Source organism: Taudactylus pleione, unplaced genomic scaffold (genome assembly GCF_031769625.1).
Source record: "Taudactylus pleione unplaced genomic scaffold, aTauple2 ptg000192l, whole genome shotgun sequence".
Lineage (NCBI taxonomy): Eukaryota > Metazoa > Chordata > Amphibia > Anura > Myobatrachidae > Taudactylus > Taudactylus pleione.
Genome location: NW_028284594.1, coordinates 2928466 through 2953868, shown reverse-complemented (window position 1 = coordinate 2953868; position 25403 = coordinate 2928466). Strand labels below are relative to the sequence as shown.

General features: G+C 46.1%; 1 protein-coding gene across 2 annotated transcripts in view; it reads left to right on the top strand.

Annotated features, from left to right (window-relative positions):
- Window positions 1-25403, top strand: part of LOC148519001 (serine/threonine-protein phosphatase 4 regulatory subunit 1-like) — a 78197-nt gene that overhangs the window by 20895 nt on the left and 31899 nt on the right. For both annotated transcript variants that reach the window (XM_088476744.1, XM_088476743.1), the window contains exons 5-9: window positions 1544-1686; window positions 7896-8042; window positions 8228-8335; window positions 11646-11711; window positions 18475-18633. In XM_088476744.1, the coding sequence (XP_088332870.1) occupies window positions 1544-1686; window positions 7896-8042; window positions 8228-8335; window positions 11646-11711; window positions 18475-18633 (623 nt within the window). The remainder of the gene's footprint in view (window positions 1-1543; window positions 1687-7895; window positions 8043-8227; window positions 8336-11645; window positions 11712-18474; window positions 18634-25403) is intronic.

Here is a 25403-nt window from a genome sequence, read left to right as displayed (position 1 = left end):
CTTAACGGATTGTGCGCTGGGGAATGAGCAGAGACTGAAACTTATATAAAAGATACTCATACTCATCCTGGATTCACACCTCTGTGTCTTTATTGCAGCTGAACCTTTTACAAGAGTGAAGCTATGTACACACTGTGCAATATTCTGGCTGAACATCAGATTTTTGTCTGCTTGGTCCGTCCGATTATTGCACAGTGTACACAGCACCCAGGCAATTATTATTTAAAAATAATTCGGTACACAGGAAATTAGTTGTTATCAAGATCATTTCATCTCTTATAAAATTGTAAATACTGTCAGATTGTGAGTACAGTCTCTCAGGTGTGTACCTATCTTGAGACTTGTACAGGTTCTAATCTGAAGAAATCTGTTTAGTTTATATAGTTAAAGGCAGTATAGTTGATAGATATAGATTTGTTTTCTTTGTGGGGGTTATATTTTATATTAATATTATAGTCTAATATTATTCCACATAAGAAATATTGGTGCATGTCTTTAGTGTCATTCTTGTTGGTTTTTTTATTTTATTTTCTCATGTCAGGCAGAATTGTAATTAGAAGAAATGTTACATCTGCATATACTATGAACATATTTAAAGGCTAGCACACACCCTAAGCTGCTTATACTGTTAGAGGATAATCACGCATCATTTGAGCCCAGTTTGGACATATTATATCTATCCATATTTATATTAATTTAACACAACATAGGAATTGATTCCTTGTGCTGAAAACAGATGGTCATGCTACACAGGTTTTTAATATAGACAGTATGCACTGATGACGTTATTTATCCTTCTAGCTTTTTCTCGACAGAAAAAAAAAAAAACCAGTACAGGTATAAAAAGTTATCCAGTCAGTGTTTTATAATATATATAGTAAGTTTAAACTGATTCTTAACAGCAGCTCTTTATAATATAGCTCCAGCAAAAGTTTGCTGGAGCTATATTAAGGTCAATGTACTGCCTAGCGTACACCAACGGGAGGTGCGACTGGGAACCTAACCCTCTAAAACCTGGCCAGGATCCAACAGGACCACCTCTCGTTGGTTTCGTCCCAATCTGTGCAGGAGTGTCCGAATGCACAAACTGACAAACAAACAGATCGATTAATTTTTTTATATAAGATGTAGAAATAATTAAGTACCTCTCCTCTCTCTGTTCCTATTTTCCCTAATAAAACAGAACTTTTATAAAGGAATAGAACGTGGTGTTATTAGTAGGGTTTAGTCCTAGACAAATGCAGTGCTTTCTCATTGCACAATGTGATTACTGAATACGCTGAGATATACGACAGGTAATTTTTGTATTGCGGCTGGTGTTAAAGGATGGTTAGTACTGTCGCCGGAAAAGGCTTTTTGACAAAAATGTTTGAGTTAAAAAAACTCATTATACCATATATTCTTATATTTGGAGATTAACTCCATTAGTCAGTGCTGTCGCTGTCCTCCAAGCTGTTGCTTATGGATTAGACTTTTTCAAGCAATTCCTGTGTTGATATATTTTTTGCATTTTACAGTGTGATTTTTCTTTGCACACTTGCAGAACCCACTGTAAGGACAGAACTGATGGAGCAGATTCCTCAGATAACCATCTTTCTGCAGGAGAGCCGGCCTCAGTTTCCCCGAGCATTCACTGAATACCTACTGCCCATCCTCATCCGTTATCTCACAGACCCCAATAACCAGGTGAGTCAGGTCACTATATAAAATGTAAGTGTTCTATGTACATTTACTACCTACTGCACAAATTTACTATGGAGGTGCCTAATTATGAAGGTCTCTGGGGTAAAAGTTATTCCCAAATATATAACATTTAACACCAATATATAGTTGATCTGACATTAATTAAAAAGTGTGTTAAGTTTTCCATGGTTATACTGGCAGCACTGTTATCTTTTTATTTTATCTGTTTCATTAGTGTACAAGATATTATTTGAACAAAAATGTTGCAGTGATTTTATTACGTTTTTCTCTGTCCAATGGTCCCTTTGCCTCCTGCCACAAAAGCTTTTCTCAGTCTGATTTGTGTCCCTTAATCCCCTCATAATGTCTTCTGTGGTGGGAGGAGTGTCATGGCCTAGTCCTGTAAGGTGAATAATACCCCTTTCACACAGAAAAGCAAATTCTCGCGTCAAGTATTTCTACCCGGTAATTTGCGGATCAACACTGGTCCTTTTTCTGTGTGAAAGGATCAACCCGGGTTGAAACTCCCGGAACTTCGACCCTGATTTTGAAACAAAAATAAACTGTGAATGAAATGCCAGGGCTTTTTTATGTGTGAAAGAGGTATCTCACATAGAGCAAAAATCTGGGTTTTAGCACGTGAAAACGCATCAACCCAGGTTTTTGCATAGTGTGAATGCAAACTCCACAACCCTACTCTTTAACACTGTCGGACTGAGACCCAGGAATTTGCAGGGTTGATGGACCTGGCAATTTCCTGGATTTTAAGTCTAAAAGGGGTAAAAATGCTTGAGTCGCAGTAATGAGAGATGAAACTCCCTGAGTTTGCTTATAAGCTTGCACAGAGACATTACATAAAACTATGTATAGCACTTGCTTTTGTTTAATAGACACTATTTAATAAAAAGGCGTGCCTTTCTACATAGTTTAAATATTTCTGATTCAGACGTACATAGCATAGTTGTTAAATATCATATTTGTTCCAGAAAATATTTACTTGTTTAGGTTTTTTCCTTCATTGTCTGCCTTTTGCTAGCTGTGAAGCTTCATTGTGTAAATAAGAGGGATTAAATGCATTAGACCTCTCTGCTTTGGTGAGACAAGTAAACATTTAATTTCTGTGGTTATTTTCTGTATATGCTATGAGTTTATTATTATTTGTTGCTGCCTTAGTGACTGAGAATGCATGTGCCCTAAATGATCAATTATACAAGCCACATACTCATGGTACTCTGGGCCTGATTCAGAGCCGGACGATCTTTGAGAGCGCTCGCTCTGAATCAGGGCGTCCCTGTTTTTTTTTTTTTTTGAAGACTGCCTCCTGGCCGCTCGCTAAGCTGTGGGTGACCACCCACAGGTTTAGAGAGCGGCCAGGTGATGGTCACGACCATCGGGGCTTGCGACGAGACCCTTGTGGTAGGGTCTCTTTCCCGCAAGCCCCAGTGAGCTTTCGGCTCTAATAGAGCCGGAAGCTCACCCACTGACATCACGAGTGATGTCAGTGGGGCTGCCCTCAAACGGCCTCCGTTTGGCCAGCCACCCCCCCCCCCCCCCCCCTGCCCACTTCCAAAACAGGGCAAGCTATCAATCACAATCAACAGCTACCCTGCTTTGGTGCGAAACCCGTAGCGACGGAGCGTCTGATGCTGGCCGGGTCTCGCGCACGCCAGCTCCGGTGTGCGCATGCGTAGTGGGGGACCATCGACCTGCTTGTGAGCACTGTGCGCTCGTGAGCGGGTCTGAATCAGGCTCTTTGTCCAATACTCCTCCATCCACTGGTACAGATACCTGGAAATTTCAAAACGAACTGATAAAATAAATAAAATCACACATAACATTATTGCCTTAAACCTGTGCCTGTATGGTAGTTAAGTCGTGTCAGTTGTGCAAACATTATTTTGATATGTTAAAGACACCAGTGTGTGTTTTTATGTAAGGGTTAGAGATCCACTGTATTCCCTGCCTGTCATCCACATATGCTGAGGTATTTAACACATGAAATTATAATTTTTTAGCTCAGAGTTTGCCATCCGTTCAAGTACCTACAATAGGTCATACACTGGTGATTTAATTTAGCTGATGCTTTAATTACTGTATATTTTGTCACAGAAGGTAAACAATACATAAATCTTCTAGTGCAGGCTTGGCAAACCTGTGGCTCTCTCAGCTGTTGTGAAACTACGAGTCCCTGCGGCTTTACTAGCTGATTGGTGGGAGGGTATGCTGGGACTTGTAGTCTCACAACAGCTGGACAGCCACAGTTTGATCAGTCTGCTCTAGTGACGGAAGAATCTTGTTTTATTTTTAAAATTTAATTATAATGCTTGGGAAAGAGCATACTGTATGCAAATATGGGTACTCTGCATGAGAGACAGCCTACATATTGCAGTGTACTTCCTCCTGGGTGCTGCCACCTTATGCACAGCACCATTAGGCCTTGACCTGCAGTCAGTTTAGAGCAGAACTCGGGTCACATTTCCAGCTGGATCCCCATATTTGCATATAGGCCGCAAGTCTTTTCCATGCTCTCTTGGGACAATTGTGATGTTACATCACCTTGATTTTACCATTACTTCACCTTGACATCACCTTGGACCCCCATAGGGTTGCACAAGAAAATATGTGAAGTTGGGGTGATGTAACATCACCTGGAGTTGAATTGCCCCCATAGAATGTAGTAGATTAGGCAAAGTAACATATGATGGGCTCTGTTTCCTCCAAGCAATACAAGAAGTTGACCTGCACAAAAGAACTAGTGATCTCATTCATAAACACAGTATATATGTAAAACTATCAGTATCTTATTAGAAATTAAGATATTTGTGATAAAGGTAATAATCTCATTTAAGGGTGCATACAGCTCATCTGTTTATCTGAAAAGACTGATAATGGAGAATAATACCCTGATTTCAGCTGTAAATTCAGTAAACTATTGAGTTTTTCATATCTGGACTGTTGTATTAGGGTTTTGTGGTCCTTTACTTCCTGGTAACATTGTAACCAGACCATAATAAATTCCATAACAAATTGTATCTGTGTACTTTGCCCTCGAGGCTTTCCATATTCGATCATTGTTGTTTTGGCTTGTACATGGATTCCTGCTTTTGCTATATTCATATGAATATCTGGTTTCCTTCTCATACATTTATATAATTTGATGTTGTTTTTGCCCTACATTACTACAAAGCACCACTGTTCTCTCTGCCGTGTATACAGTTGTATTCAGAGACCAGCGTTTTCATTGCACACTGGAGTGATGTCGGGCCAATTTTCAGTTCCGCTCAGTGTGTATCGGCGATTGCGTTGCCCTTGTGGTAGGTAGCGATGGTCGCTAGGTTTCATGTGCTGCACATCAAACCTAGCGATATCGCTAGCGACATGTAGTAGTAAGTTAATGAAGGACAGAACAGTGATCGTTCCATCGTTCATTAACTCGTTCAAGTGTGGATGCGCAATCCCCATTCAAGGGCATTCCTTCCGATGTCGGAACGAATGCCCATTGCTCCAGTGTGTCCCCAGCTTTAGTTCCTAACTGATATATAAAATACATTTCTGAAAAGCATCTACTGTACCAACATTCGCAGTACTTTTTTTTTTTTTTTTTTTTTTTTTTTTAATATCCATTAAATTAATTTGAAAGTCAAATCCCCCTGTAGGCATATACAAACGAGGCTAGATTTTTCCTTTACAGAGAGGCTTGGTATATGTGTACTGTGAGGAATGTTAGTGCAGTACGCCAGTGCAGTGATCTGGGAACCGGTTTGCCTGTGGACTTGTTCTACATGATTTATAGCTGATGTGACACTTTAAAGGGCAACTCCTAAATTATTTCATGCCTCAGGTGCAGTTTTCGCTGGAATAAGATAATTTGCCTGTCTCTACAAGCATTGCCAACATTTCCACTTTAAAGGATCTGGAAAGAACATCCTTTTATTTGTTAATAACATGCAATGACCATGGACAGGCGGCAGGCCTGAAAGTGAACATCCTTTTGTTACATGAAGAACACATGTGGAATCTAATTCTAGATATTAGGAGAAAAACTAGCCACATCCTACTTCCTTATTGGGTTCTGCTGCACACAGCCTCTTAGGGGGGAATTCAATTCAACGCAAATTGAATAGCGCCGGGAGCGTGCTCCCGGAGTTATTCAATTCAGTGCGCTGTGTGGTCGGGGAATGCCGGTGCTCGCGCCTTAACAAGGGTGTTAAGGCGCGGTAACCGGCATTCTCTGACCAAAGTGCCGGGCGCGTGGTCGTTAGCGCCGCGCTATGCAGACAAACAGCTGCTCGCCCGGCACTTTGGTCAGATTTCTTCTCGCATCCCCAGGGGGATGCGAGAAGAAATCCTTAGCGCGCCCAAACAGCGCGTTGTATTGAGTAGCTTCGGGAGCTCCCTCCCGTCGCTATTCAACATCACGCTTAATTGAATTCTCCCCTTAGTGACATATTATCACTACACTAGTGATCTCAACATATCCTTTGTGCCTCGGTGATGTCACTAGTTCTTAATTTATTAATGGTTTGAATGTTCATGATATTCATTCAGCACACACAGGTTCTTATCAGAGTTGGTAGCATAAAATTAAAATAGTGCACACATATATTGCACCTCCTAACAGGTGTATATGAGTAGAATAAGATGCATTTGCATGAACATACCCTTACTGACCTTTGCCTATTTGAGAATGTCCCTTCCCACTGCAATTCCTACTTCATGGTCACAAGGCTCAATGGGGGAAATTCAATTGTTTCAGAGAATTGGCTTCTGTCTTAAGTAGCCTGAGAGTACTTTTTTTTTTTTTTTTTTTTTGTGCAACCAGCCTCGCAACAACTGTATTCTTGCACCCTATAGCACGGAGTCAGCTCCATTAAGAGGCTTCTCCCGCTAACTGGTGGTCGCTCTGCAGTTAAGGAACGCCCGGCACTCACGACCAGCCTCAAAGTCCTAGTTTACGCAAATTTCTGCTCGCACCTTCGAGGGCTACGAGCAGAAAATACGATTAGTGCAGACTTGGGGCTTGTCTTCCAAAACAATTGAAATGGCTCCACCCACTTTAGACGGGAGCCAATTCTCTCAAACAATGAATTCTCCCCCAATGTGTCCATAAAGTGTCATGCTGTGCAATTGCACATTTGGATGGGTTGTTTTCTGGGCATGTGTAGTGTGAACATACGCAACACCAACTAGCTCAGTGCTCACTCTGCATCAGCCCCAAAATGATTGATGGCCTCATTACGAAGTAATTTAAATGGATTTCCCAATTCAAATATGAATTTTTACTAAATCCTTTCTTACCAGTAATATTTATTTTGGAGTCGTCCCTCAGTATAATTAAACTTGTATAGCTGGATCCTGAGCCACTCTCCTTGGGTGCTGCTCAGTTCTCTCAGTAGATGGAGGTCTAGCACAGGGGTTACAATGCTTTTCAGCTAGAGCCAGTAAAATGCAAGGAATTTTGTGTTTGGGTGTAAACCACTTTAATTAGGAAGGGATGAGGTCATACAGAATCAAAAAATAAACTATGAACACATATACACCCACAAAAGAGTAAATGGATAGAGTTAATACAGGATTTAAAAAAATATATATATTTTTGTAAAGGACTTTTTTTGATGGGATACATATAGGTTAGTTACAGTTTGATGTATTACATTTTTATTGTGTGTGTTTTCAGAGATTGCTGCTAGATGAAAAGTCTCATGACTCATTGGTGTTACTAAGTTTTATATAATTGATGGTATGCAAGCCCATGAATAATAGCCCACAAAATGTCTGTTTCCAATGTGACTATATGGCAACATTACAGTTTGAAAAACATACACATTAATGTGTTTCTTACAAGCAGAAATCTGTGAATGACTAAAATCAGTCTATTTTACCATTGTCACACATGGTAAGACGGGTACGCAGAGATGATAAATGTACATTTTAGAAAGGTGGTTGTGGACCTCATTACAGACATGACCTCAGTAACTGCTATAGTTCTGCCACACAGGCCTGATCTATGGCAGAACATACTTTATCATCTCCTGCATCAATCTGCGATGCTAGGGCTGCCGTGTGCACTTCACTGGTATCTCTACATAGAGGGAGTTCAACGATACCTAATTTAGCTGTCCCTTGTGCTCACATGTAACAAACAGGAATGGTGATAAATAATCATGTACCCAAAGCATTACTCTAGTTGACTTTCGGTCTCCATAATACAGGTGAGAAAAGCAAGCCAGGAGGCTCTACTGATACTGCTAGAGCAAGACCTTATTGATCAGAATGATTTAGAGAACAAGGTTTGCCCTATACTGCTCGACCTCTCCGCTCCTGAAAATGATGATGAATACAAAGTGGAAGCTGTAAATGTGAGTAAGAGGACAAGAATTAGAAAACTCTTTTGTTGCATGTGTGCACAAGCAAACTACATTCTTCATATTTCTGTTGCAGTGCAGAGTCTTTCACATTCTTAGCATGACCTGCATGACTCAATATCGACGTCATGGCTCCTTCTGTTATTTTATTTACACCTGAATAACTTTTCTTTCCTCAGATTATCTGTAAAATGATTTCCATGCTTGGCAAACAGACTGTAGAACAAATGTTACTGCCACGATTCTGTGATCTCTGCAGTGATAGCAAACTGTTTCAAGTCCGCAAGGTACAGCGTTTTGTATTGATATCTCCATGTGCAGCCAGAAGTTGTCTAAACTGACATCAGTTAAGATGTTTCCAACATTTGTGTTAACCTATCCACTTGGCACCTGGGTTCTCTTAAAGTGAAGCAAGAATCCTAGAACTTCACCCTATCTCAGGCAAATTTATCTATATCATCCTCACTCCATTCTGTTATCTATTTTATGATTTGAGAAGAGTTACTCTAAACAAAACAGAAATTACTAAATCCCAAAATAACGTATTTTAGCTTGTCGCTGCATAGACTTCCGTTAGTGGTTATAGTATTAACTTTTACTTGGGAGGGGGGTTCTCTGTAAAATGAACACTATTAAGGGGTGGAGACATATTGTGAAAATATTGCACAGGGTAAATGTTGTTGTAATTAGATAATTTTTGTTTTTTAATTGATTACAGCAAAACGAGTCCCATTTGCGATCCATTACATGAACCTGTATACACATTTGCATATAGTTTTGTGCCTTAATTCAAAATTTGGAAAAATAGTTTTTATAGTACTTGTTGGTCATTATCAAGTTTTGATTTTAAAGGTTATGGAAGACTAAAGAAAAACATGTATTTTAAGTTGACAAGCTTATCTTGTGACCTATCCCTGACCCAGATGTGTGTCCCTTATTTATAAAAAGTCACACAGCAGAATAGTGAAGAGGTAAATGAAGTATACTATAATGCCTGTTTTTTTTATCAAATGTTACTGTTCCTTGCTAATGGAGGCATTTGTCCATGTTCCAAAAATTATTGGTTACTGGGTGGAAAAAAAGAAGGATGAACTGTACGTCACTGATACTTTTATTTATTTTTCTTAAACCCCATCCCACTATCTTGGAGTGTCTGAATGTTTTCATCCTGGAACCTACTTAAGTTACGCCCCTAATATAGTCAAGGATAGTTTGTGTGGAGAAAGAAGTTGTAAATATTTCGCTACATCTTTTTACAAGACCCTTTTCTACATTTTATCTATCGTTTTGGGCATTTGGGGTTACCCTGGTGTTTAAATAGGCATGCTTACATCCAGTGAAGTGCCACTGTCTATTCCCTCCATTTCTTTTTGTTAAGGAATGTGAACAGCCTGAAGTGCAAGCATCCTTTATTCCGTTCCTAGTCAATGTATGTCAGTGGACGGCTATTTCCTATTGCAGGGTTGTGGTGATCTCACATGATCCCCAGAGAATAACTTCTCAGAAAATCATCATTTGAAAGTGTCTGTGTGCTCCAACAACAGGGGGTCATGATTGTTTTTCTGTGTATGAACGGTAGCTTTGGAAATGCCCGATCCAGTGAGTTGGTGGTTCTCTATTCCCAGTTTATTATGTGGTTCTTGATTTGCATAGCTGGCTGTAAAGAACAGGTCCATATTGTCGCTGACACCATCAACCTCCATGGTGTTTTTTGGCCTCTATTTCAACACAGTCCTTAAGAGTGTGTTATCCCTTGCAGACAAAATATATACCGTCTTTCAGCCATCCAATCCTGGTGGTACTGATATCATGACACTGCCATATGTACATTTACACATGAGCTGCATTCGAAATACACTTCCACAGTCATTAAACAGGTCCCTCTTTCATTCTGATCCCATGTGCCTATCTCAGGGGGGTGGAGGTGCGCTTCTTCTTGAGGTTTATAGATAGCTCCCATATGATGACAGGGAGTCCTAAATCTTTGCCAGTGTGACATATGGTCAGTATGGATGCTAATTTCCTGGATAGGGGACTGGTGTTTTTTTTTTGTTTTTTTTTTCTTTCTTTTCCCCATATCTATGTCCAACTTGCTCTTGAATCTGGTCCAATTGGTGTTTTGAAACTATCCTATAAGTATACTATAAGTAGCAATGTCCCATTTGGACATTGCTGCTTAAGGACCAAGCAGTCGGGCCACAGACTTTTCTTGTCACTACTAGGCTTGTTAACGGAGGAGGAGTAGAGGATTTATAGCAAGTCTGTATCCGGTCATTATATCTACATTGTCTAGATAGACAATGTTTGGGTAGACAATGGAAGATAGACAGGCAATAGGTAGACAGGGACTGAAGGTCGACTAGTAACAAGTTCGACAGGTACTGAAGGTCAACAGGCAGTAGGTCGACAGGGACTGAAGGTCTACAGGGTCAGAAGGTCGACGCACTAAAGGTCGACTGGTAACAAGGTCTACTGGATCAGTAGGTCAACACACTGAAGGTTGACTGGTAACAAGGTCAACACTCATATGGTCGACATGCAAATGGTCGACACATGGTTTGTTTTGTTTTTTAGTCCTAATCTTTACCCTAACCCTCCTTTTGGTGCCTAACCCTTCTGCTGCCTAACCCTAACCGTCGGGGTAAGTGCCTAACCCTAACCGTCGGGGTAAGTGCCTGACCCTAACCCTAAAAAGAAAGTGTCGACCTACTGCCTGTCGACCTTGTTCCTAGTCGACCCATTGGAGTAAGTCCCTGGCACTAACCCTAAAAAAAAATTTTTTTTAAATCGACTGAGTGTCGACCTACACAGCTGTCGACCTTGTTACTAGTTTACCCGTCGGAGTAAGTGCCTAACCCTGACACTAACCCTAAAAAGGAAAATGTGTGGACCATTTGACTGAGTGTTGAACCTTCAGGCCCTGTCGAACCTTCAGGCCCTGTCGAACCTTCAGGCCCTGTCGAACCTTCAGGCCCTGTCGAACCTTCAGGCCCTGTCGAACCTTCAGGCCCTGTCGAACCTTCAGGCCCTGTCGAACCTTCAGGCCCTGTCGAACCTTCAGGCCCTGTCGAACCTTCAGGCCCTGTCGAACCTTCAGGCCCTGTCGAACCTTCAGGCCCTGTCGAACCTTCAGGCCCTGTCGAACCTTCAGGCCCTGTCGAACCTTCAGGCCCTGTCGAACCTTCAGGCCCTGTCGAACCTTCAGACAAAGTCGACTTATTGCCTGTCTATCTTCCATTGTCTACCCAAACATTGTAGACCTAATGTTCCACACCCTTTTCACTCATGAACAATAAAGGCATATACTGTATCATTTCAGGGTCATAGCTACACCACTGCATGAGAAACAGTGGATGATCCATAAGTAAAGACAGCATTTTTAGCATATTTGGGAAAAGGGCAGGCTTTAAAAATGTGACTGTGTTAGAGACATAAGTTATAGGGGACCTTAAACAAAAATCATCTATTGGCATAAAAAATATTTACAATAAAATAACTAAATTCTTTCTTTTGGGGCAATATATGGTAATAGTAGTAGTAGTAGTAGTAGTAGTAGTACTCATTTTCTATTAACATTTTCAGTGTATTGTTCCACAGGTATGTGCAGCAAATTTTGGTGATGTATGCAATGCTGTTGGCCAGGAAGCGACTGAGAAATTTTTGGTAAGATTCATTTTTATTCTATTACTTTTAATAGACCCGTCAGAACCTATTAAAAGGGACAACATTTCTCCTCAAATCTTAATCTTATTCCACCTTCAATAAAAAGATATATATAAGAAAAAATACCATATCTAATAACGTAAAGTGTATTCATTATTTACACGTGATTAAGAGGGCTAATCTGTGCTCTGGATATTGAATAATTGAACTATTCCTGCTGACTCCACATAAAAAATGGCTAGGTTATATTCTTCAGTAATTCTGCTTGTGGATGTCATAACTCTCTCTCTGATGTCTGTTCTGTAGGATAAAGAACCTCAATAGTTGCAAAAATTGCCTACCTAGCTACTAAATTGGACCCTTGTACATGAGGGATTCCTTGTGAAATTACAGGCCACACAATGGTTGCCACTAATGTGTATAGGTGTGCAGCCCACTTTTAGGGCAGATTCAATTTGCCACTGGTTGAGTTGAGCTGTCTGTTCCCACAGTTAAAATGGCCGGAAGCTATTTATTTACAGATCAGCAATGAATCCGCGAGCATCCATGAGGCAGCAGCTGACACTCATTTCTGCTTACAACTCTACAGCTAGTTGAATCTGCCACTTAGGGGGGGATTCAGCACCTGGTAAAGTGTCAAGTAGCGCCCCGCGGTGAGCCCGTAACTAGCCCTGAGTCTGTACTTAATGCAGATTTCTACTTCAGGGTCCATAAGGTATCCACAGGATACCTTGGGGTATAGGTGTGACGTCAGTCATCGGGCACCATAGAGTTAAGCTTTCAGCCTCCCAGGATGCACTAGGGTCCCCCTCCTATACCCCGCCCCCGAGCCAAGGCATCTGTTTAGTTCGGTGCCCGGCCGGAGTCGGAGGCACCTGTTAGAGGGGGGCCATGAAGAGCCCCTGAAGTTTTCGTTTTGCAGCTGTGGCTGCACATCTGGAAGTACAGCATGGACAGTCAGTTATGATGTCCATGCTGTCTTCCCTACACCCCCGCCGGTACCGATCCGGGGATGCTGGTGACCCCAGATGTTTAGGACCATGGCCGGATTCAAGGGGGGCAGCAAGGTAAGCAGCGGGGTCCCGCGGTGGGTCCCCGCTGATACATGGTCCAAAAGTCCCCAGGCAGGGGGCTCCCTGGGGACTGGCTGCAGCGTGGAGCCAGGTACTAACCTGCGCTTCCACTACCCCCCTGGGACTGCAGGACCGCGGCAGAGCGGCAGCGCTGCGGCGTCCCAGGGGTTAAATGCATGCCAGGGGAGCGCGCCTTCTCTGTCTCACAGCCGGCGCCTCCCCCGCTGCACACAGCCCTCTCTGCAACACGCCAACTGGCCCTGTGGCAGCGCTCCTCCCCCAGGCCAGCCTCCTCTCTGCTCCTCGGCGGCCATCTTCAAGAACGCATGGTGAACGCTGCTGGAAGTCTGGACGGAGGCATCGTGGTCTGGGTCCCCCCGCATACCTCTCCTCCGCTGTGGTCAGGTCTGTGTATGCAGACTCTGTGTCTGTGTAGTTGATTTATCAGCGCTGTTAGTGCAGGAATTGAGTTTCTTTGCATTGTATGTGACTGTGCTAGCGCTGCTGCCTGTACTTCCCATTTCTGACTGTCAGCCTTATTACTGTCCCTGTTCTTTCTGCTAAAGCCCTTGCGGTGCGGTGCTGCAGGGTGGTCTCTCGCCTTTTTAAAAAAATTGGTGAGAGTGGTCACATACTTTCTACCATCATGTCTGAAAGTGACTTTCCTCTCCGGCTGCAGTGTACTACGTGTAAAGTACCTTTAGCGGAGGGGGAGGGTAGCGCGGAGGGCCTCTGCCGGCAGTGTTTGTCGTTGGCGTGGCCTATTATGGTTACAGCACCGGTACAGGAGCCGCCCTGGGCTTGTTTCGCTCAGGCGCTTACAACCTTAGTGGGCCAGTTAGCTCCGCAGCCCGCGTTTACGCAGATGGGTTTGTCCCAGCAATCAGTGGTGTCGTCACCCATGCAGGGTTTCCCAAGACAATTGGTGGTACCCCGCAGTCTCCCTATTTCCCCTCTCCCGGTTTCTCAGGAGCCGGCGTGGGTTAACTCCCTGACGAGTTCTGTACAGCACTTGTCGGATGTGTTGCAAGGAGAGTCTGTGATGCGGCCACATAAACGGCCGGTGGCATCTCTGTCGGCTTCTTATGAGGATGACGAAGGGACGTCTGATGATGGGGAGATTCTAGATCCTTACGATCAGGAACCTCTCCGTACTCAGGAAGCGGACGCTAGGTCCAAGGTGTATATTCCTGGACTTATTCGAGCAGTCCGCACAGCCTTGGTGATTGAGGACGAAGTTCCCCCAGCTGCTAAATCCAAGTATGCCTTTTTTAAGGATGTGAAGGGTGATGCCACAGTCTTTCCTCTTTCGGGTCAGTTGGTGGACCATTTAGAGGAGGCGTGGAAACAGCCTGGCAAGCGATACCAGCCGCAGAGGCGTCTGGCGGTGGCTTATCCGTTCGCAGATAATTATTTTGCTAAGTGGGAATCCCCTCCACAGGTGGATTCTCATGTGACATGTCTTGTCCGTAGTGCCACATTACCAATGCCATCCATGTCCTCCCTTAAGGATGCTACGGACCGCAAGGTGGAGATCTGCCTGAAGTCCGCTTATTCACTTGCGGGGGGGCAGCACGGCCGGCTATGGCCATTTCCTGGGTTGCCAGAGCTATGGAGCGCTGGGCGGATACGTTGGAGGCGTCCTTCGATTCCGGCTGAGCAGGCGGAGTTGATTGGTAATCTCCGTGATTCGGCCACTTATATCAACGAGGCGGCCTTAGACATTAGTACCCTGGTGTCTCGAATTTCTTCGGCAGCGGTGGCTGCTCGTCGCACCTTGTGGTTGCGATCCTGGAAGGCGGACGCTGATTCCAAAAAGGGTTTGGAGGCGTTGCCCTTTAATGGAGAAGTTCTCTTCGGTCCAGATCTGGACAAGATTGTAGCCACACTGGCGGCAGCTAAATCGGCATGTCTCCCGTCGGCTGCTGTCCCTTCAGGTCCAGGACCATCGTTCTTTCGGTCTTATAGGGCCCAGGGCAGGCCCAAACCACAGTCTTTTCCCCGACAGGCTGGCCCCAAGAAATCGGCCAAGCCCCGGAAGCAGGCCTGGAGTACCAGACGTCCGGCCCCTAAGCCAGATGACAAGCCTGCGGCCTGACGGTCCGGGCCTCCCTTTGGGGGATCCCAAGGTGGGAGGCCGCCTGCTGCAGTTCGCCCGGTGTTGGTCGGTAACCACGACAGGCACTTGGGTTCTCGAGGTGGTCTCCCACGGGTATGCCCTCTCCTTCCGGCACAGACCCCTGGCTCGATTTTTCACCACGGGTGTACCATCAGACCGGAACAAGGCCACGGAGCTGCGGAAGGTCTTGCACACTATGCTCCCGGCTGGAGTTATAGTGCCTGTTCCATTCTCCCAGAGGGGCCAGGGTTTCTATTCCAATCTCTTTTTGGTGCAGAAACCCAATGGGTCGTATCGTCCGATTCTCAACCTCAAAGCACTCAACAAGTCTTTGCGGGTGCCGAAGTTTCGGATGGAGACCCTACGGTCCATCATTCTGGCGCTGGAACCTGGGTACTACATGGTGTCATTGGACATACAGGACGCTTACCTGCATGTCCCTATTCTTTTGCGCCATCAACAGTTCCTCGGGTTTGCAATCCGCAGCGACCACTTTAAGTTTCGGGCGTTACCTTTTGGTCTGGCGACAGCAAAGCGCGTGTTCACCAAGGTGATGGCGGTTATAGCGGCTTCTCTGCGGCTGCAGGGAGTCCGCATGTTGCCGTACTTGGACGACCTTCTCTTAGTGGCAGTATCGCCGGAGCTCCTTCTGCGTCACCTGGACCTGACCATTGCCTTACTGCACAGGCATGGCTGGTTGATAAACTGGCAGAAGTCCACTCTAAACCCGTCTCAGCGGATTCTGCACCTCGGAGCCTTATTGGACTCGGGACAGCAAAGGATCTTTGTTACGGGGGAAATGATCTCTGCCTTACAGTCGAGGGTGCGCAGTTGTCTGCACAGCCGCCGGGTGTCTCTGCACTCGGCAATGAGGTTACTGGGCTCCATGGTGTCGGTGTTCGACATGGTGGAATATGCCCAGTTTCACTCCAGACCTCTGCAGCACCTAATCCTGTCCAAATGGAACGGACTGCCTCAGTCTTTAAAATCCCAGACGATAGTGTTCACACTGGAGGTTCGTCTGTCCCTTGCCTGGAGGTTGCAGACGACCCATCTCAACAAGGGTCGTCCGTTCTGGGTACCGAATTGGGTCCTGTTGACAACGGACGCCAGTCTTCGGGGCTGGGGAGCAGTTTCGGGTCCACACTTGTTCCAGGGCAGGTGGACTCCGACAGAAGCAGAGCTTCCAATAAATATCTTGGAACTCCGAGCGGTCTTCAATGCTCTCCAGCAGGCACATCGGGTTCTCCAGGGTCGCCCAGTGCAGGTCCAGTCGGACAACGCTACCACCGTGGCATACATAAACCGGCAAGGAGGAACCCGAAGTCGGGCGGCTCTCGTAGAGGTGTCTCGGATACTGGTATGGGCGGAGCGCAATCTTCCGGCCATATCAGCTGTCTTCATCCCGGGAGTGCTAAATTGGGAGGCGGACTTTCTCAGTCACCAGGACGTTCATCTGGGGGAATGGTCCCTGCACCTGGACGTTTTTCAACTGCTGGTGGACAAGTGGGGTCTTCCAGAGATCGACCTCATGGCGTCCCGGCACAACAACAAGTTGCCGGTGTACGGGTCTCGCACAAGAGACGAAAAGGTGTCTCTGGTGGATGCTCTGTCCGTCTGGTGGACGTTCCGGTTCGCTTACCTGTTTCCTCCGGTTTCCCTTCTTCCACGGGTAATCCGGAAATTCAAACAGGAAGGAGGGACGCTCCTGTTGGTAGCTCCCGCGTGGCCCAGACGGCACTGGTTCTCAGACCTTCAGGGTCTGTCCGTGGACAGTCCTCTGCGGTTGCCGCTACGACCGGACCTTCTGTCGCAGGGTCCTTGTCTTCACCTGGACCTGACTCGGCTGTCTTTGACGGCGTGGCTGTTGAGACAGCCATGTTAAGGTCCAGGGGGTTTTCCAGCTCTGTAGTGCGTACCATGTTATGAGCTCGGAAACCGTCTTCCGCGAGGATATACCATCGCGTGTGGCATACATTCTTCCAGTGGTGTCGACCGAGAGGTTATGCACCGCGGGAGTTTCGTCTGTCTCGTATACTCTCCTTCCTACAAGCGGGACTAGAACATGGGCTTCGCCTTGCTTCTTTGAAGGTACAGGTTTCGGCCCTGTCTGTCTGGTTTCACCGTAGGATTGCTACAATCCCGGATGTGCGCACCTTTATGCAAGGTGTTCTACGCATTCAGCCACCCTTTGTTCCACCTGTGGCGCCTTGGGATTTGGCTGTGGTCCTGAGGGCTCTCCAGGGACCGCCGTTTGAACCACTGGGCTCAGTGGATCTTAAATGGCTAACAGCTAAGACTGTTTTCCTTCTGGCCATAGCTTCGGTCAGACGTGTTTCTGATTTAGAGGCTCTTTCTTGTAGACCCCCTTTCTTGATTTTTCATGGGAACAGGGCAGTGCTACGCACTCGTCCTGAATTTCTTCCCAAAGTTGTTTCCCAGTTTCATGTTAACGAGGAAATAGTTGTTCCGGCCTTTAACTCACCTGGCCTTTCAGTGGGTGAGGCCACTTTGGATGTTGTGATGGCCTTAAGGACTTATGTTGACCGCACTTCTTCGTTTAGGAAGTCGGACGCCTTGTTTGTCCTCTATGGCTTCCGTAAAAAGGGTTGGCCTGCTTCAAAGCAAACTTTGGCAGCCTGGATCCGTATGGCTATTTCTGAAGCTTATCTTCATGAAGGTCTGCCGGTTCCTCCTTCTCTGAAGGCTCATTCCACTAGGTCTGTGGGTCCTTCGTGGGCAGCTCGACGTGGTGCCTCTGCAGTCCAGATCTGCAAGGCTGCTACGTGGTCCTCTGTCCATACCTTCGGGAGGTATTACAGGTTTGACACCTTCGCCTCTCAGGATGCTTCCTTCGGGCGGCGGATTCTCCTTTCAGAACAGGAGCGTCCCCACCCTTAAAGGATACTGCTTTGGGACATCCCCAAGGTATCCTGTGGATACCCTATGGACCCTGAAGTAGAAAATATGAGATATGGTAATAACTTACCTTTGTTATCTGTATTTCTACGAAGTCCATAGGGTTCCACAGGACTCCCGCCCTGTCGCACCTGTGCTGCAGATGGGTTTTACTCTGGTCACCGGTTTTTCCATCTCCCTCTGGTGAGAATGTGATTCTTGTGTGTATCCAGATCTTTTTTCTCTCTCTTCCTTCTCCTCCGGCCTATGGCTTGGTACAAAACTGAGATGCCTTGGCTCGGGGGCGGGGTATAGGAGGGGGACCCTAGTGCATCCTGGGAGGCTGAAAGCTTAACTCTATGGTGCCCGATGACTGACGTCACACCTATACCCCAAGGTATCCTGTGGAACCCTATGGACTTCGTAGAAATAGAGATAACAAAGGTAAGTTCTTACCATATCTCATATTTTCTGCATGCTTCCTCCTAAGGATGTGCTCTTCTTGAGCCATATGAATTATTAGGAGGTAAGGTAGATAAATTATATGCAAATAGATCGATTGACATGCTTTGTTTTACAGTGTCCCATCTCAAACTGTTATAAAACAAACTGTTTTGACTAACTTTTATTGTGGTCATGTAAATTTACATAATAACACATTGTTTCTTCGTAGATTCCAAAATTTCTCGAGCTGTGTTCTGACAGTGCTTGGGGGATGCGTAAGGTGTGTGCAGAGTGCTTTATGGCAGTGTCCTACACAACATCTAGTGAGATAAGAAGAACAAAGCTCTCCCCTTTGTTTATAAATCTGATCAGTGACCCTTGCCGCTGGGTGAGTTCTTTATTTCATTGCTTTTCAACACCACATCTTTTAATGGCCCACTTTGTGTATGGAGTAGAGTTCTTTTATTATGCTTACTGATGGATGTATATCCTGAGCGGTGATAATGATCACATATTACAGTAATGTAAACATTGAATAAGCTGTCAACAGCTGCAATGGGAAATTAGGGTTGGTGATTGTGAGTCCAAATCACAGGCCAATCAATTGATAAGACTTCTAACCTTGCTTTTCAAATTTGTTAACAGATCAAAGGTACTGACCACATTTACTAAAGAAAAATATGTACACATACAAGCATAATCAAACTTCTTGTATACAATACAACTGTAGTGCAGCCCAGCCGTCCAGCCACCTTTTGCATCCCCCCAAAAATAGAAAAAAACACAGGGTGCTTAATTGCACATGAAAATGTGTGTTCTAGTCCACCTTCCAGTTGCACGCCGTTGCTTTTGGATATATTTTATTTGTTATAGCCATATAATAGTTGTGTGCTGTGTATATCATATTTTGTAAGTGTTGAAGTACTGTATATCAATAGCTAAAATGTTTTAATAATAAACTATCACTTACCCTGTTGATACAGTTAGAATTGGGATGCATTCAGGGCTGATGTATCAGAGGGTCTCTTATCTCCTAATGGACCGATAGTGGCCATGGCTACAGCTCCTGCACAGAGCTAGCTGCCAAACTTCAGTTCAGACTGTTAAGGTGCGTACACACTTGCCGATATTCTGGACGACTGAACGATAACAATATCGTTATCGTTCAGTCTTTCACTATATCGGCCAATTTGTATGCAAAAACGAACGATAACTACCAACGATGCGCGCTCCCGCAGGTTGTTGGTCTTTGTCATTCATCATCCGAACATGCAGGCCAACCTGACAATATTGTCAAGCTGTTGCATGTTTGGGAATGAGGAAGAGAGCCCGGCACTGAACGATATCGTTGATGTTATCGTTCAGTGTGTGTGCTCAATGTCGTAAATGACATTGAGCACACCCCTGCCGGGGATACACTAAACGATGTCGCTTATGGAGTGAATAGTCTAGTGTGTATACCTCTAGTCTCAGAGTAATTTGGTTCCTGAGTTCAGGAAATTAATTGCCCCCTCTCAGTCCCTCCTCCCGACAGAGTGGTAAAAGTAAGCCCATCCTGTTGCATAATGTAACTGTTAATCCTACAAGGTCTGACAGTTGCTCAAGTGTTTGATTGTGGAATATAGAAATGGTTTGATATTCCAGAGCAGGACACCAAGCTAAGAGGGTGGAAACTGTAAGTGGCTGGCTCAATGTGTGTGTATAGGCTGCAACTCTGTTTATGGTTCGACTGGCACCAGGAGGTATGAGCAACACTGCATGTGTAGCAGTGGAGCACCTTCGTCATGCCACAAACAGGGACATACCCAAAATGCCAACTGCAAAGATTTCAAGACATACAAGATTTGTTTAGTAGCGCAATTCAGGGGCGAGTTCCAGGCACCTCCTGTTTGCTTGGTTAATGGAAATAAAGGGCAGCAATTGGTGGTATGGGAACATCACTTGCAGATTCCCAGGATCTCTGAGCAAGATTTACATTTGATACCATATTGGAGCTGGCCTTTGACTTTGCAGGAGTCCAATATTTCATCTAATGTATTTTAGAGTCCCTCTAACAGTTGGCGTAGCTTTTCAAGATCTTGGAGAAAGATGTGCAGGTTTCGTTTAAGATACATTATTTATTTCTCCATCATCAGGGCTGGGGGATACGGGACCATGGGGTTGTAGATGGCACTGCAATGAGCTGGCACTTAACAAAACTCTGTAACTTTTTACCCAAGCTCCTCCCCTCTGCAACCCCATGACTGCAGTGTAGTTTAAGTGCCTGAGGAGTAAGGCCCTTTTCTAGGTATCCAGTCTATAGATCTACAGTAAAAAGGTAGACAATGTCTAGATAGACACCAGATGTTAGACAGACAATATGTCGACACACTAAAGGTAGACATGTAAGAAGGTCGACGGGTACAAATGGTCGACAGGGTCAAAAGGTTGACATGAAAATTGTTGACATGATATTTTTTTGTTTTTTTAGGGTTATGCACTTGCCGGAGGGTTAGGGTTAGGCACTAGAAGGCACGGTTAGGGTCAGGCACCTACCCCGACGATTAGGGTTAGGCACCAGGAGGGAGGGTTAGGCACCAAGTAGAGGGTTAGGGTGAAGATTAAGGTTAGAAAACAAAAAAATGTCGACCATTTTCATGTCTACCTTTTTGACCCTGTCGACCATTTGTACCGATTGACCATCTTGCATGTCTACCTTTAGTGTGTCGACCTTTTGGCCTTGTCGACCTATTGCCTGTCTATCTAGACATTGTCTACCTTTTACTGTAGATCTATCAATCCATATCCCTTTTCTAGCATAGGGCTGCTTTTATTTTATTTGTAATTTTATTTATTTTTTTTAACTTAGGTTTTGTGTGCTGCTTACAGCAGCTACACAAGTGGAGTGCAGCTGCTGCGGGAGACGCGGTGGGGGAAGGGGTGCGCTAACCAGCGGCATCCCTTTTAGCACTCCGGTCTCTGGGCCTGGGGACAGTGCGCATCCACACCCTGGTAGAGGGTGCAGGGGGTCAGCGCTGTCCTGGATGGCGCCACCATCCTGCTGGGCTGTGTAAGGGCGGCTCCTGTGGGGAGAGTGCCGGATACAGGCTGCCTGCTTCCAGGGCAGACCAAGTGTTCTCCCCACAGAGTAGAGTAACACTTGGAAGGAGGAGGCTGTAGCGATCGCCGCATAGTGGGGGGCGGAGCCTACTAATGGTAGATCCCCCCCACCCCCCGCGCTCCACGGCCGCAGTTGGAAGGCTCCAGAGAAGCAATTTCTCTCTGTGCGGCAGCTGCTGGTCCCTGAAGCAGCAATTGCATATGCCACTGTGGGAGGACAGGGACAATAGCCACAAGCTCCTCTCCTCTGCTGGGTTTAGCCCCCAAAGGAGGCTAAGTATTAGTTTATTGTTATTGCCTATCTGGGAGTTTGGCAGTGCTCAGTGACCTGCATTTTTATTTTTTTTTGTGGTCGGACTACCTACGTCCGCAGGCTAGCGCAACCTCGTGGCAGATATGACAGACAAATCAAAACCCGCCAAGGTCCAAACCCCTACTATGGTGATATTTTTTACGTGTGCCCAGTGTCATGTAAAATTGCCATGTAGACAGTTAGACTCCGGGGCGCTGTGCATGGACCATCAGACGGGGCGTAGTTGTATGCAGGTGATGCCACATCTGCCTCTGATGAATTGGCGTGGGCTCGGACTATGGATTGGTTGCTCTCCGACTTGGTGAAACTTATGGTTCGTCAGAGAGAAGAACAGGCTCAGGTGACTGCCGCGCCTGTCCCTATCATGCAGTTGCCACCCACAGCCAGGGTGGTCACCCACCCGGGGTCCGATCCATTTTGCTTCGTACCATGGAGCACACATCGGCGGAATTCTAGAAGGTTTCCTCTTATATGGAACTGTTCTTTGAGGATCCTAAGCTCCACACTGCGCATAAGCGCCTTCCTTCGTCCAGGGGATGTTTTGGATTCCGAGGAGGAGGGGGAACTTCCAGAGGAGAAGGTTCTTCCTAAAGAGGAGGGTCCAGAGCCCCCTTTGGGACCAAGTGTGGAGGACCTCATTAGTGCGATGAGATAATCTCTGGACTGCCTGGACTTGGATACCCAAGCAGCAGCGGTGGGACCATTCAAGCGTAGGCGTAAGAGGATTGTTTGTTTCCCAGCTTCCTCGGACCCCTCGGATCTCGCTGAGGACGCATGGAAGGATAAGAAGTTTTCCATCCCTCGCAAGTTTGTGGCCCTTAACCCGCTCCCGCCAGACCAGGTCGCCAAGTGGGAACAGCCTCCCAAGCTTGATTCGGCAGTTGGACGTTTGGCCAAGCAAACTGCGCTTCCGGCGTCCTTCAAGGATCTGCTGGATAAAAAATTGGAAGGTTGCCTTTGGTCCATTTTTATTGGCTTGGGGTCGTTATTTGCCCTTTGCTGGCCTCCGCTTGGGTCACTCGGGCCATGGATACATGTGCCGACAGGCTAGTTGCTGGACTTCAGAGTGACTAATCCAGAGATGCTTTACTGGATTTGGCTGAACAGCTTCATGTGGTAGCAGAATATGTGTGTGAGGTCGTTCAGGATGGTGCTCAGGTGTCCTCCAGGGTTTCGGCTATGGCGGGCTCGGAGAGCACTCTGGCTCTGCGCCTGGGAGGCTGATACTAAATCCAAGCGTTCTTTAGAATCTCCCTTTTTGCAGTGGGTTCTGTTTGGCTCTGAATTGGATACCATCATTGCCCAAGCAGCCGGAGGGAAAAGCGCCTTCCTCCCCGTAGTGGCCCAAAAACAGCGGCGATGTCGAATCTTTGTCTTCAGGGTTTTTGGTCGTCATCAGAAACTGTTCTACCGATAAATGTGCTGGAGCTTCGTGCCATCTATCTGGCTCTGTTGGGAGCCTAGTCCATCCTGACCTGCCGCCCAGTGAGGATTCAGTCGGACAACGCCACAGCTGTGGCGTATGTTAACCATCAGGGTGGCACAAAGAGTGCGGCTGCCATGGCAGAGGCAAGCCACAATCTAGCTTGGGCAGAGGTTTTTGTTTCCAGCACTCTCGGCGGTGTTCATTCCGGGCGTGGAAAATTGGGAGGCGGACTTCCTCAGCAGGACCACCTTCCTGCCAGGGGAGTGGTCTCTCCATCCTGATGTCTTCCAGCAGTTGGTATGGAAGTGGAGCCTTCCGGAGGTGGACATGATAGCGTTTTGGCACAACTGCAAGGTCCCCTGATTTTGTGTGAGATCCTGGTACCCAATGGCCTTTGCAGTGGATGCCATGACCATTCCCTAGAACTTCCTTCTGGCATATATTTTTTTCCTCCGATTCCCATGTTAACTCGGGTACTCCGGCGGGTCAGGGAGCAACAGGTTCCGGTGATCCTCGTGGCTCCGAACTGGCCACGCAGGTCGTAGTTCGCAGCGGTCCTCAAGTTGGCCGTAGGTCCTGGTTGGCGCCTTCCGCAGCGACCAGATCTGCTTCTGCAGGGTCCGTTCCAGCATGAGGACCTTCCTCGATTTGGCTTTAACAGCCTGGTTGTTGAGACCGAGCTCTTAACAACTAAGGGGTTTTCCCCTTCTGTTGTCCATACTATGTTGCGGGCTCGGAAACCGGTTTCATTGCGCAACTGTCACAGGGTCTGGAAGACCCACATCTTGTGGTGTGAACGGAGCGATGTTCATACGTCCCAGTTTCGCCTTCCGAGACTGTTAGCTTTCCTTCAGGGAGGTCTGCAAGCTGGCTTGCGGCTTCGTTCATTGAAAGTACAGATTTTCGGCTCGTCGATTTTATTTTCAGTGATGTCTGACCCTCCTGCCAGAGGTTCAGACTTTTTTTGCAGAGAGTGGTGCGGGTTCAACCTGTTTCAGCCGCCAGTGGCTCCGTAGGATCTGATCTTGGTCCTCTCTGCTCTCAAGCAGGCTCCATTTGAGCCTTTGCAATCTGTGAACCTTAGATTTGTCACATGGAAATTGGTCTTCCTTATGACTATTGCCTTTGCTGGGGCCTTTGTTGAGGGCCTTGTCTTGAAAACCACCATTCCTCATTTTCCATGACTATCATCGGGCTGTTCTCTGACCAGTTCCTTTGTTCCAACTGAAGGTTGTTTCGGCTTTCCACTTAAACCAGAAAATTGTCTTCCCTGTGTTTTCCCCACCAGAGTCTTCCCGGGATCGGGACGATCTGACACGGTTGGACGTCCGGGCCCTGCGGATCTACTTGGATGGAATTTCTGACCTACATCGTATGGTCTCCCAACTGATTCTCTACAACGCTCAGAAACGGGGTTGGCTGTCCACGAAGCAGACCATTGCAAGATGGATCCGCTCTGTCATCTCTCGGGCTTCTTCTGATGCTGGGCGACCTGCACCTGCCAAGGTGTCTGCTCATTCTACTCGGAGGTGGCGACCTCCTGGTTGGCGCGCCATGGGGCCTCAGCTGAACAGGTCTGTCTGTTAGCTACCTGGTCCTCTGTCCACAAGTTTGCATGCCTTTTACAGGTTTCATGTTTTTGCCTCCGGCGTTCCCTCCCCTGGGGGCGGCTATTGAATGGTCCAGTGTCCCCCAGCCTTGATGAAGGAGGTAAGGGGAGTTTTGGTTGCTTACCGTTGAATCCTTTTCTCTGAATCAGGCTGGGGGACACTGCATTCCCTCCCTCATGCTCAGTCGTGTTGCGTAGTATTTTTGATACCGTTGGTCACTGCGGTACTTGTTTCAACAGTTTCACTGAGTTACTGCTTCTCCTTACCAGGCACTTTTTAAGTTGTACTGCAGTCATGAGGTTGCAGAGGGGAGGAGCTTAGGTAAGAAGTTAGTGTTTTGTTAGGTGCCAGCTCCTTGCAGTCCCATCTACAACCCCATGGTCCATTGTCGGCCAGCCTAATTCAAAGAAAAGTAACCAAAAATCCCCTTATCTGTTGCATGACTCAACAACCTATTTTGCGAGGGTATGCTTGGAAAATGTGGAAAAATGCCTGCTAATTAAAGGCTACTTAAAACGATATTGCTTTTGAAAAACACCAAATGTTTGTTGCGTCTAAAAAAAGCTTTTCGGTTTTCTCCTACCTCTTTACCCTATAGGCTAGAGATGAGCGATTCGGTTTTGGCTCTGTTATGTTCAGATCTGAAGAACGAATCTTATTTGTTTCTGGTTCTCACGTGTTTTTTATAGCCAATATGTTAAATTCGAACT